Source organism: Hyla sarda, chromosome 1 (genome assembly GCF_029499605.1).
Source record: "Hyla sarda isolate aHylSar1 chromosome 1, aHylSar1.hap1, whole genome shotgun sequence".
In the NCBI taxonomy this organism is placed as follows: domain Eukaryota; kingdom Metazoa; phylum Chordata; class Amphibia; order Anura; family Hylidae; genus Hyla; species Hyla sarda.
Genome location: NC_079189.1, coordinates 317,760,631 through 317,772,911, shown reverse-complemented (window position 1 = coordinate 317,772,911; position 12,281 = coordinate 317,760,631). Strand labels below are relative to the sequence as shown.

Sequence of the window (12,281 nt, the reverse complement as noted above, 5' to 3'; positions counted from 1 at the left end):
AATTTCCATGAAAAAGACCATCTAGTTTGAGGACCATTGTTCAGTTCTAACCTAGAGCTGTCAAAGTCTAACACAATGCTTTCCAATTTACAAAGCCAACACCATTTGCATGTAGTAACACTATGTCACCATACTCAAGCCATAAGCATTTCATAACATTAAGAAAAGATAGAGATAGCTTTTAATGAATAATCTTACAGCTAAGGCTGACCACAAGGCCTACATTTGCTTAGCGGTAGTGGAAGTTGTTCTGTGGTATAAAAAAAAGAAAATGTATTGCCTATGGATGTGAAGGGATGAAAGCGGTATTCCAGCAGAAGTAGTACAATCTATTTTATTGCAGTATTGTGCTGTATATAATGTAAGGTAGATGTACCCAGCTACATTACGCATAATGGAAACAGTTCAAAGGATAACTTTAATTGTCAAGTTGTCATATTACAATCTGGAATTTTTTTTATATTAAAGTGCTAACAAATCAGTATTTTGGGTCATTTTAAGATGCCCTTCGGGAACCATTTATTTCTGCTCTTGAAAGTTACCTGAGACAGGATTTCAATTAATACAGGTTGTTAGGCATAGTTACCAATATAGGTAAAAAAAAACAGTACTCCTCAATAGGTTAAACATCTCTGTATAAACATATACATGTAACATGTTAAAACGGACTTCAGGAGGTACTAGAAATGACAAAGAATATATAGTAAAACACTGCTAGCTGCTCCAATGACATCTTGAAGCACATCGCTTTCTTCAACAACACTATTTAAATAGTCAATGGTTTTGGATTCTGAATATATATATATATATATATATATATATATATATATATATATATATATATATATACACACACACACACATAGATATGATACGTAAAACATGGGGAAAAGGTGGTTAAGAATCCAAAGAGCATCATACAATGTACTTAGGCCAGCTAAGACCTCACATATTGTCTATTATATATATCTTACCACTGCATTTTCTTGTAAAGAAGCAGCTGACATTCAGCGCCGGTTTAGAGATTCTTGAGGATATGTTTGTCTTTATTTAGTTTTTCTCTTTTTAACATGTTGAAATGCATAAAATCAAGCAAAATGCACATATATATCCTGAGATACACTGAGTGTGGTAACAGTTTGCAGACTAGGAATCTATTTTATCAACCTGGAAAAAAGTTAGACTGGTGACACCAGAGCATTTGAAGGGGTCATTCACGATTAGGAAAACAGAGTTGGTTTCTGCCAAAAACACCACCACTTCTGTCCTCAGGCTGTGTGTGATATTGCAGCTTCGTTGCCTTGAAGTAAATAGAGACAAGATGTAATACGACACACAAACTGAGGACAGGTGTGGTGGTGTTTTGGGAAAAAATAGCTGTTTTTTATTCCTGGATATCCTCTTTAATAAAAAAATGATTACAGCAATTTACTAGGTGTGATATCATTCGGTCTCATTTATTATAACTCTTTAAGGTCTTAGGCCATATTATGGCTCTGTTTCGCAAAAAGACATAACATTTATGTATACCTATTTCACAAGGTGGTGTACAATTGTTTCTCTGATGGATTCCATATGTAAATTGTGGCAAGCTCCATCAGATACTACTTTTTGTAGGTGATCTCAGATCTTCAGTGCTACTGTACAGCCTCCTGAATGTGGCCTTATGCTGTTCGGTGTTGTTGCATTTTTCTGTTTTGTTTAGTGAATTCAGTGATAGATACGAGTGTTCAAAAATAATAAAAAGGAAAATGCATGTTAAAAATGCTACAAAAATGCACAAAGTGAACCCAAGCCTTGTTTTCTAAAGCCAGCAATCCCAGCGTAGCTTATGTTTTTTTCAGAGTAGTTGCAGGAATTGGCTGCTATGGGTAAATAGCAAGTTTGGGTATTCTCTTAAAGAGTATTTATAAATGAGACCTAAAGTATTCACTGTGATTTCTTAACACCTTATAACCATTACATTATATATCAGTAAAAACAGGTTTGAGACTTGCGGATACTTTCACGTGTATTTTTCATAACAGGCTTTCATGCATTAAAACTGAAAATAAACAAAAACCTTTCGAAAAAGAAATAACAGATGATAAAGCAGCACAGAGGTTTCCTCACTTCTTGTGAGAGTACACAGTGATGCAAAACATTGCATTATTTTTGCAGTTTTCCAGCCAGTCATTATCTTGGCTTTCATACTGTACAACTATAACTGGAGTAGAAAGGACTAGAAACCACATATGGTTTTCCTGCAGACTTGTGATAGAAAACAAAGTTGAAAAGCCTCACAAATAATACAAAGCTTACAAAGCAGATAGTTGTAGACAGCCAGCCATTCACTAAACATCTGTGCATTTTTCATCACGCAAAGTGTCTTAGATTAGATTAGTGCTACCCAACCCGTGGCTCATGGGACACATGCGGCCAAACCCAAGTTCTCCATGTCATGGGTAAACCTTCTATCTATGACTTTGGGGAAAAAAAACAACTGGGATGCAAACAGGTATTTGTAACATACATGCAGTCCACCTCATTGTAAATGTATACAGATTTCAAGGCTTTTATCTATTTGTATTCTTATCACCTATTTTCTAAGGCTAAACACAAGTGAAACTGTTTAATGGTTTTGGGGGGGGGGGGGGGGAACAACACACACTAGACACCAGAAGCTAGAAAATTTTTAAGGAAATAATAACTCTCACCAAACCCACAATACAATTTTCAAAAGATACATCAAAAATAAATCTACCCTATTTTTTATTTTAAGCACATAATAAGGCACATAATAAGTAAATTAAGTACACAGTAATTCTGATGTAGGATTTTAGTTATTATAGTGGTACAAAAAACCCTTGAGGTTTAAGTCTTCTTGAACATATTACCAAAAATAATTTCTTAAAAATCTGCAAAACCAAATGATAGACCTGAATAATATGTACGACTGTAAACTTTTTTCTTTCAGAAAAGAAATAGTTGTTGATTTCGGTAACGGTGAACTTTTTCAATTTGTTCCAAAATAAGCGTATTACACAACACATCCTGGTAGGCAAGCCGCCATTTGCTTCACAATGCAGACTGCTTATGAACATGTACAGTTCCACTTTTAAGTAACATTCAATTTTAGAGTCATTTCCAAAATGTATTGGTGTCAGTAGAAAGAACAAAAAATCCCCATTACAGAGGTTTAGTCAGGATTAAGGTAAAATTAATTACAATTATATATTTTAAATATATATGTGTATATAATAATATTAATAATAAAAAATAAAATAAAATAAAAAAGGTTTCACGTGGGCAAGATATTCCATAAAATAAATTTGGTCTACTGTCTAATTTATTACAGCAAATATTACCATATTACCAGCATATAGCAGAATATTTGCCATCAATATGTCCACGAACAGAAAAAATATATAAAAAAAAAAGCCACTTATAACATTCTCTAGCTATAAATAAAAAAAAAAAAAGGATTTAATTTCCTGATAAGTAAAACTCCACATAAATAAGAGGGAGGAAAAGAAAACGCAGAGACTTGTCTCTAGTACGATTCCAAAAACCTGGATGATTGTCAGAAAAATGTTACGTAAAGTTAATTTGGAACAAAAAGAAAATGAACACCTGGGCTATGCAAATATACAACAAAATTATATTTTTTTTAGATTTTGCTCTAAAATGCAGAATTTGTATATTTCACCACTATCAAGCACAATATGCTTTATATGGATTCTGCACTTTCTCAGTCTGTTTCTAAGAAGGCATATGATGTGTTCCTTCTTCTTGTGGAGATTCAATGATACAAACGCGGCAGAGTTGGTCTTCTAATATTCAGTCTCTGTCTGAAGGCTTTTGCCAAAACCGTGGTCCAGTCTTTACAAGGAAATAATGATGAGGGATGAAATTTATAGCAGATGGAATTTAGATCATTGACTTGGAAAATGAAACTCTCAGATGGTGGTTGTCTCCCAAATCATGGTTGTGCAGATCTATCAGAGCAGTTATAGCTTCCTCCACTGACCCAAGCTGGATGAGTGCCATTTTTCTGTCTTTCCTACAAAAACATAAAGCAAACAGTCTTGACAATGTATACATTTCTTGTACATAATTACTTGCAGTTGAATGTCTAAAACTTTCCACGTTTTGAGGTCCAGTATTCTGTGTTCCCTTCAGGGATTATCCAAGCATTAAAAATGGATGTCCTATCCCTAGAATAGGCCTGCAGTATGGTAGGTCACCTGTCATAATACTTAACTACAGCTGCATCCTAAGAACATCAGACCAAGTTTCCACTCCATTTTTTGGGCTATTTTTGTGAACCTTAAAGGACATGTCCATGCTCACTTTTCTTATTGTATCCGTTCCGGGCAGCAAAAAAAAAGAAAAAAGAAAATAAGCTTTCTCTTGCCTGCCTATGCTCCCCCGGTGCTCCGATACAGGCGTTCGGTCCCCGGGCTGTATTCTTCTTACTTCCTGTTAGCCCGACACGTCACGCGGAGCTTCAGCCTATCACTGGCCGAGGCGGGACATCGCTGCGGCCGGTGATAGGTTGAAGCTCCGTGTGATGTGCTGGGCTAACAGGAAGTAAGAAGAATACAGCACGGGGACCGAACACCTGTACTGAAGCACCGGGGGAGCCTAGGCAGGTAAGAGAAAATTTGTTTTCTTTTATTTTTCAGCCCGGAACATATAAAATAAGAAAAGTGAGGACCGGACATCTCCTTTAACAGACCTTAAATTAAAAAACTAAGTGCTAGGTCAATATATATCTATATCTCAAAGGAAAGTGAAGAGCCAGTACTGAAAACATCCACCCTGCAGGCGACCAGAGACAGAGGCCTGGAATATCGTACAGCTGTAGTTTTCTTCTGTCCACCATAATGCATTAAGAAAGTTTTCAGACTCTCACTTGTTTCACATTGTGGCCTTAGGGAAAAATATTTTTTTATTTTATTTAATTTTAGCACATCATTCTGCACCAAATACCCTATAAGAAGAATGTGAAAGCAGAACTGAAATGTTAGCAAATTTATTAAAATTTAAAAACTAAAATTTAGCATGGGCATAAGTATTGCATTAGCCATGGGTCCTGGCGGATGATAGTCATCAGGACCATCCTGCTATCATGCATGCTCAGCTCTTGAGCATGCATCATAGACTGGGAGCGGGTGCAGGGCGAACATGTATGCCCTGCATTCTTAAGGTGTTAAATTCATCATTATGGGCCCTACAATCCTTGTTTAGGGATAGCGTGACATTGAGGGTCAGAATGAGATGGTCCAGGGATTGGAATCCCTATAGAATAGAGTGTCTCAGATGAGATATACCAAAAAGAAGTCTGTAGACCCAGGATTAAATACATAAGGAGAATAACTCCACATTCAGTCACTCTCCCTTTAGGTTGTGATTTTAAATCACCATTCATTTTCACTTTTCACACGGGGTTGTTTTTTTAATTCATAGATATGTAATAAAGAAGTGATTTTATAAGGGGATCCCTAGTATAAGGAAATTAGTCTTAGAGGGGCGGTAGACCTGAGGGGAATTGGTGTTTATACATCCCCGTTTAACCAGAGTGATGTGCACCATATAATAATGCTTTTATTGGCAGCACAAAAGATATGATCATCAGACAAATGAGTGCTGATGGCTGGCCCTTTCCCAAGTGCCGATTAGTGGGTGAATGAGTGTTCCTAGGAATGCTTGTCCCCCATAATCATCCAGTTTAAAAAGGTCCTTAGATGTGTAATGCCCCCCACTTGCCAGATCCTATTATACTTCCTCCATTCTGGCATGGCCATGGAAGTGACAGAAGCAGCCATAAGAATGTAAATAAGAAGAGAGGGCACAGGACACAATGCACAGACAGTTCTACAGACAGTTTCCTCATCTTGATGCTGTTTGACCTCCGTAGGCTGCAAGTCGACTTCTCTTCCTTCTCTCTGACCCAACAACAGCAGGAAGTTTCAGGAAAGACTACAGTGTACTGAGTAACTAATGCTGCACATCCTCTATTCTTTTGTAAAACTAAATGCCAAGTCAGGTGGGCAGGTGCCCCTGACACTGCAACCCTAGCAACAGTTAAGTTCCTGGGTGGGCCCCATCGTGTAAGTGGGCCCAGGGGTAACCCCCACCCCTCCAGATATGCTACAGAGTCTGAAGAAACATTTGCTCCTTCAATACTACTGGGGATTATTGAAACACAGAAAGGACAGCTCAAGGCATCACATGGATTCTAGGCTCCAAGAAACCCCAAAGATGCAAATATTCAAAAGCACAATGAATTCTCTTAAAATAACCAGAAGTTCACATAAGGCTTTTATAGTAACCATTAATGTAGCAAGTAAGTATTTTTTACGTCAGGTCAACCTGTATAGTAAAAGGGGACAAAAACTGCTTACTAAAAATATTTATATAGATAGATATACTTACTGGAAGAATTTAAAAGCCTTGACTGAACATCCAGTACTTGCAAATAATCTTTTAAGGTCATCATCAGTAACTGAAGGCCTTTTAAAATTAAAATAAAAAAGAAACTGAAACATATGAAAGTATTTAAAGAGTAAAAATAAACCGTTAAATTTTATGTAGGCAGGTTGTTTAGCACAGTCATAAGTCAACGATTACGGTACATTACTGAAATATTCTTCCCTCCAGAAAATCATTATAAAGAAAGTCAAAAGCACAAGCTTGTTAAAAAGAAAATTATTACCAATGCTCAATAATAGTATCAATCTGTACATTTATATAAAGTTCTTTAAAAAAGGTTCTGATATTTTTATTGTAACATCATTAAAGACCATCTGCAAGGGCCCGGTAGATAATTCTCATTGTTGCAACTATGTTTATATTTTTTCTTAAAAAAATGTATCTAATTTTGTAACATAACCATATTGGATACTATACACAAAATCCAGCTTATGCCCTTTACCTAGGAACCAGACTAGAGGCCAGTCATTTTTCCTCTTTTCCTCATACTGTAAATATATTAACCAACAAGACTACAAATCCTTCATTCATTGTAAGAAGATCTATAAACACTTAACAGTGTAAACAGGAACATGGTGGTCCAACATAGACACTACACATTACATAACCTGATACATTTATCTTGCTTAAAAGAAAACACACTTCATGTAAATTGTTTCTCAAATATCAACAAACGAATCCTTATGTGACCAATAGTTGAAGCCTGTCAAGAGTCTGTTTACACAGGAGGGATACACGGCACATTTTAAATACAGCAGCATATTTGCCCTGGTTACAATACCTAAAGGCTTCTTTTACATGGAAAGATGACAGTCAGACAAGGGTTGATCAAGTCGATCAGCTGATGTTAAGAGGAGCGTTTACATTGCCAAATCATTGGGAGTGAATCGTAGTTGAATCATTCTTGCGGCCCTTTACTATCAACATTGTCAGAAGAATATTAAAGGGGTACTTCGGTGAAAAACTATTTTTTTTTATCAGAAAGTTAAATTGATTTGTAAATTACTTCTATTAAAAAATCTTAACCCTTCCAGCACTTAGCTGCTGTATGCTCCACGGAAAGTTATTTTCTTTTTAAATATCTTTTCTGTCTGACCACAGTGCTCTCTGCTGACACCTCTGTCTGTCTCAGGAACTGTCCAGAGAAGGATAGATTTGCTATGGGGATTTGCTCCTGCTTTTGACAGTTCCTAAGACAGACAGACAGGTGTCCGCAGAGGAGCACTGTGGCCAGACAGAAAAGACATTTAAAAAGAAAAGAACTTCCTGTGGAGCATACAGCAGCTTTTAAGTACTGGAAGGGTTAAGATTTTCAAATAGAAGTAATTTACAAATCTGTTTAACCCCTTAAGGACGAAGCATTTTTCCACTTTCTTTTTTTCTTCCCTACCTTTTATAAATCATAACCCTTTAAATTTTGCACCAAAAATTCCATAGGATGCCTTTTTTTTTTTTTTTTTTTTTTTGCTCCACCAATTCTACTGTGCAATGACATCAGTCATTGTAACCAAAAATCTACAGTGAAATGGAAAAAATATGAAAATTGAAGAAAAAACAATTTTGTAATTTTGGGGGCTTCAGTTTCTATGTAGTTATTTTTTCAGTAAAAATGACACCTTCTCTTTATTCTGTAGGTCCATACGATTAAAATGATACCCAACTTATATCAGTTTGATTTTGTCTTCTGGAAAAAATCATAACTACATGGCCGAAATTTAACATGTTTAAAATTGTCATCTTCTGACCCCTATAACTTTTTTATTTTTCCGCATACAGGGCTAATTTTTTGTGCTGTGATCTGAAGTTTTTATTGGTATCATTTATATTTTGATCAGACTTTTTGATCGCCTTTTATTAATTTTATTATGGTATAAAAATTTACCAAAAAATACACAGTTTTGGACTTTGGAATTTCTTTGCGCATACGCCATTGACCGCGCGGTTTAATTAAGGATATATTTTTATAGTTTGGATATTTCCACATTCTGCGGTACCACATATGTTAATTTTTATTTACACTTTTATTTTTATGGAGAATGGGGGCTGATTTGAACTTTTATTAGGAGATGGGTTAAATGATCTTTATTAACTTTTTTCCCCACTTTTTTATGCAGTGTTATATCCCCCTCTAGGGGCTATAACAGGCATTACACTGATCTTTTACACTGATCAGTGCTATGCCATAGGATAGCATTGATCAGTGATTCTGCCACTTGACTGCTCCTGCCTGGATCTCAAGCACGGAGCAGTCATTTGGCAATCGGATGTGCAGGAGGCAGGTAAGGGACCCTCCTGATGCATTCTTGCTGATCGGGACATGGCAGGTTCACCGCGATGGTCCCGATCAGCCAGACTGAGCTACCGGGAGTGCTTTTTTTTTACAACTTTACACGTGTCTATCGGCACCTCTATCGGAGATGGGCGATATTAGTCACAAGTCCCTGCTGTTGTTAGAGGCCCGGCCCGACCCGCTATAGAAAGGGAGAGGACTCAGGGCGTACAGGTACACCCTGTGTCCTTAAGGGGTTAATGTTCTGGCACCAGTTGATTTAAAAAAAAATGTATAGTTTTTCACCAGACCTTTAATCGAGAGATTGCTGGTGACAAACAGGGCCGCATGACTTCTGTGATTAACAAATTTGCTCATTTATTGCCTGACCGCTGGGTAATAAACGGCAGATAACATGCCTTATATAAAGGCCTTAAAGGGGTGCTAGACCCATAGCCCATCCTTTCCCTCTCAGCAACCTATGTATTTGTCTAAATATCATTCATTAGCTACATACAGCGGTTTGCCTCTTTCAGCTGTCACTTACAGGCAGGAAATGAGAGAAACATTTAATTCTCAAATCCACCTTGTCTTGGTGTAAACCCCTCACTGAGACTAGCTCCTACCCTTCAGGACAACACAACCTTATTTCTGTCTGATTTCTGCTTGGTCTAGAGCCCTGGCTGTACAGCCACACCTCCCTCCCCTCCTAGTGTGAGAGCTTGTGAGAGAAAAGCAGTGAATATTCTTAGTCACAACTGAGTCAGAATATTCTTAATCACTGACTTCTGCTATTCAGAGTACAGCATGATTTATTGCTGGAGGAAGGATACTCTGAAAGAAAAGACAAATACAGTGTGTGTGTGTGAGCTGCAGTGTAAACATGCACACATATAGTGAAAGCAGTTGGCGAGCAGCCATTACACAGAGCTGCACTGACTTCTGGGAGTTGTAGTCTGTGCTGCAAACAAGGAAAAAGGAGACCTAAGGGACCAAAGGAGCTGCCAAAACCACATGAATAACTAAAGGGGACACAGAACAGGTATTTGGGTGGCTTTGGGGCATTATTATTTTTCTTATCTTCCCTGGAGTACCCCTTTAACATGTCAAAAGGCCCGCCCATAAATCATCAGTCACCGAGTTTACCCCACTACTAAGATTGGCCAGTCTAAGTTTTCCATTTACCTATTATTCCACACACAAGCTGTTTCATGCTAAATACAGCTGTACACAGCAGACAATGTAGATGCCATAGCCTTGGCATGGACTTGGCAACACCTTTTTTTTTTTTTTTTTTTTTTTTTTAAGTGCAGGTTAGATGCCCATCAGATGCTTGGCATTGCCCTTCAAAACACTACTCAAATTTTATACATACGGTATGTTGGACAGGTGCAGCGTTGCTGAAGGGGGAAATATATTCTGGAAGTTTTTGGAGCCTGGTTTTTTGAAGCGATGTAGTGGGCTGTTTGTATAGTCTTTAGTTAGGCCTTGGTCTTCATGTCCTTCACGAGGAAGCTGTACAGACTGGTGCTTTGACAGGGTAATTCGCAGTACCCTTCCGTGAAGTCTCTGTCCATTTAGATGGCTCATAGCTAAATATGCAGCAATAAACATTTCAAGGATTATTTCAGCAATATTGGGAATTACAATTGCTTGGAACACAGAACAGAGAGGTGGATGTCAATTTAACAAATATATTTTGCATATTTAATATGTATTGAAATGTTTTACACCTATTGAATTCACTTTGTGGTTTTAATTTTTCTACTCCACCTGACCACATTTAACTGAGACAATTACGGTACATGTTTTCTGAAAGAAGCCCCTGTTTCTGCAGGACAATTTGTGAGATTTATCAAAACCTGTCCAGAGGAAAAGTTACTGAGTTGCCCATAGCAACCAATCAGATCACTTCTTTCGTTTTTCAGAGGCATTTTCAAAAATGAAAGAAGTGATCCGATTAGTTGCTATGGGCAACTCAGTAACTTTTCCTCTGGACAGCTTTTGATAAATTTCCCTCAATAAGTTTAGGTTATTATAGTACAGACTATCAGTACAGCAAAATCCTTGGATTTATCACCCCTTATGCTGTGTTTACACACAGTATGTTGGTCAGAATTTGGAACACATTTGGTCCTCATTTTGTTCAATATTTTTTTCCCAAAAGCGGGAATGGAGACACAAAGAAAAATATAACCAAAAGATTTACATCTTTTTCTGTGTTTTGCACGCATTCCTTGGTTTGGAAAAAATATTAAAGGGGTACTCCAGTGGAAAACTTTTTTTTTTTTTTTTTAATCAACTGGTGCCAGAAAATTACACAGATTTGTAAATGACTTCTATTAAAAAATCTTAATCCTTCCAGTACTTATTAGCTGCTGAATACTACAGAGGAAATTCTTTTCTTTTTGGAACACAGAGCTGTCTGCTAACATCATGAGCACAGTGCTCTCTGCTAACATCTCTGTCCATTTTATGAACTGTTCAGAGTAGGAGAAAAACCCCATAGCAAACATATGCTGCTCCGGACAGTTCCTAAAATGGACAGAGATGTCAGTAGAGAGCACTGTGCTCGTGATGTCAGCAGAGAGCTCTGTGTTCCAAAAAGAAAATAATTTCCTCTGTAGTATTCAGCAGCAAATAAGTACTGGAAGGATTAAGATTTTTTTTTTTATAGAAGTAATTTACAAATCTTTTCAACTTTCTGGCTCCAGTTGATAATAAAAATTAAAAAAGTTTTCCACCAGACTACCCCTTTAAGGATGAAACACTACAGAGGGCAACGCAGGTCACCATGGAAAGACTTTCATACTATTTGGCTTTTTTTTATGTTTTTGCTGTTTTACAATAAAAGTTTTGGGTGTTTTCTACAAGAAGTGATTAAAAGTTAGTTTTGTTGATTGTGAAAATGATCGTACCAAAGTATTGAGGTAATGGTGGGAGAAAACATGAAGGACAGAATGCTTATTTAACCTTAAACCTAAATAAAAACAACTGTAACTTCCAAACATTTCTACACTCTAAATGGTGTATGGTGGTTTCTAACATTGCATTCTCAGAAAAAAATCAGTTTTTTGTTGCATTTTCCTAGGGGTTTTGTTGCTTTTTTCATGTTTCCTTGTTTTTTTCTGTGGTTCTATAAGATTACTTTACCCATGTTTACATATCTGCTTATTATTGTACTACTTTTAACTGTTACTACTTTTAACCTGTTAAGGACAAAGGGCATAAATTTACACCCTTGATGTACGGGACTTTACGCACCAGGGAGCTGCGCACGCAGTGAGTGTTGGCTACTGTCAGTAGCCAGACACTCACTGCTAATGACCCTCATTAACCCTTTAGATGCCATTATCATTGCCAATCATGGCGTCTAAAGTGAAAGTAAAAGTCCCCGGCTAGCTCAGTGGAGCTCAAGGAACCCTTGCTATGTGATTGTGGGGGTTCGATGAGCTTAATTAGGAGGAGGGGGGTCCCCTTACCTGCCTTCAGCCACCAAGTCACTGATGCAGCCTGGCTTAGTCAGGCTGTACCA

At 37.3% G+C, this 12,281-nt stretch overlaps 1 protein-coding gene across 17 annotated transcripts in view; it reads right to left on the bottom strand.

Moving 5' to 3' along the window:
* Positions 1–801: 801 nt before the first annotated feature.
* The window catches only part of PTBP3 (polypyrimidine tract binding protein 3), a 226,391-nt gene continuing 214,911 nt past the window's right edge, over positions 802–12,281 (bottom strand). For all 17 annotated transcript variants that reach the window (XM_056518480.1, XM_056518499.1, XM_056518547.1 and 14 more), the window contains 3 exons: positions 10,122–10,338; positions 6,421–6,498; positions 802–4,042 (listed from right to left, as the gene is read on the bottom strand). In XM_056518480.1, the coding sequence (XP_056374455.1) occupies positions 3,910–4,042; positions 6,421–6,498; positions 10,122–10,338 (428 nt within the window). In that variant the 3' untranslated portion in view covers positions 802–3,909. The remainder of the gene's footprint in view (positions 4,043–6,420; positions 6,499–10,121; positions 10,339–12,281) is intronic.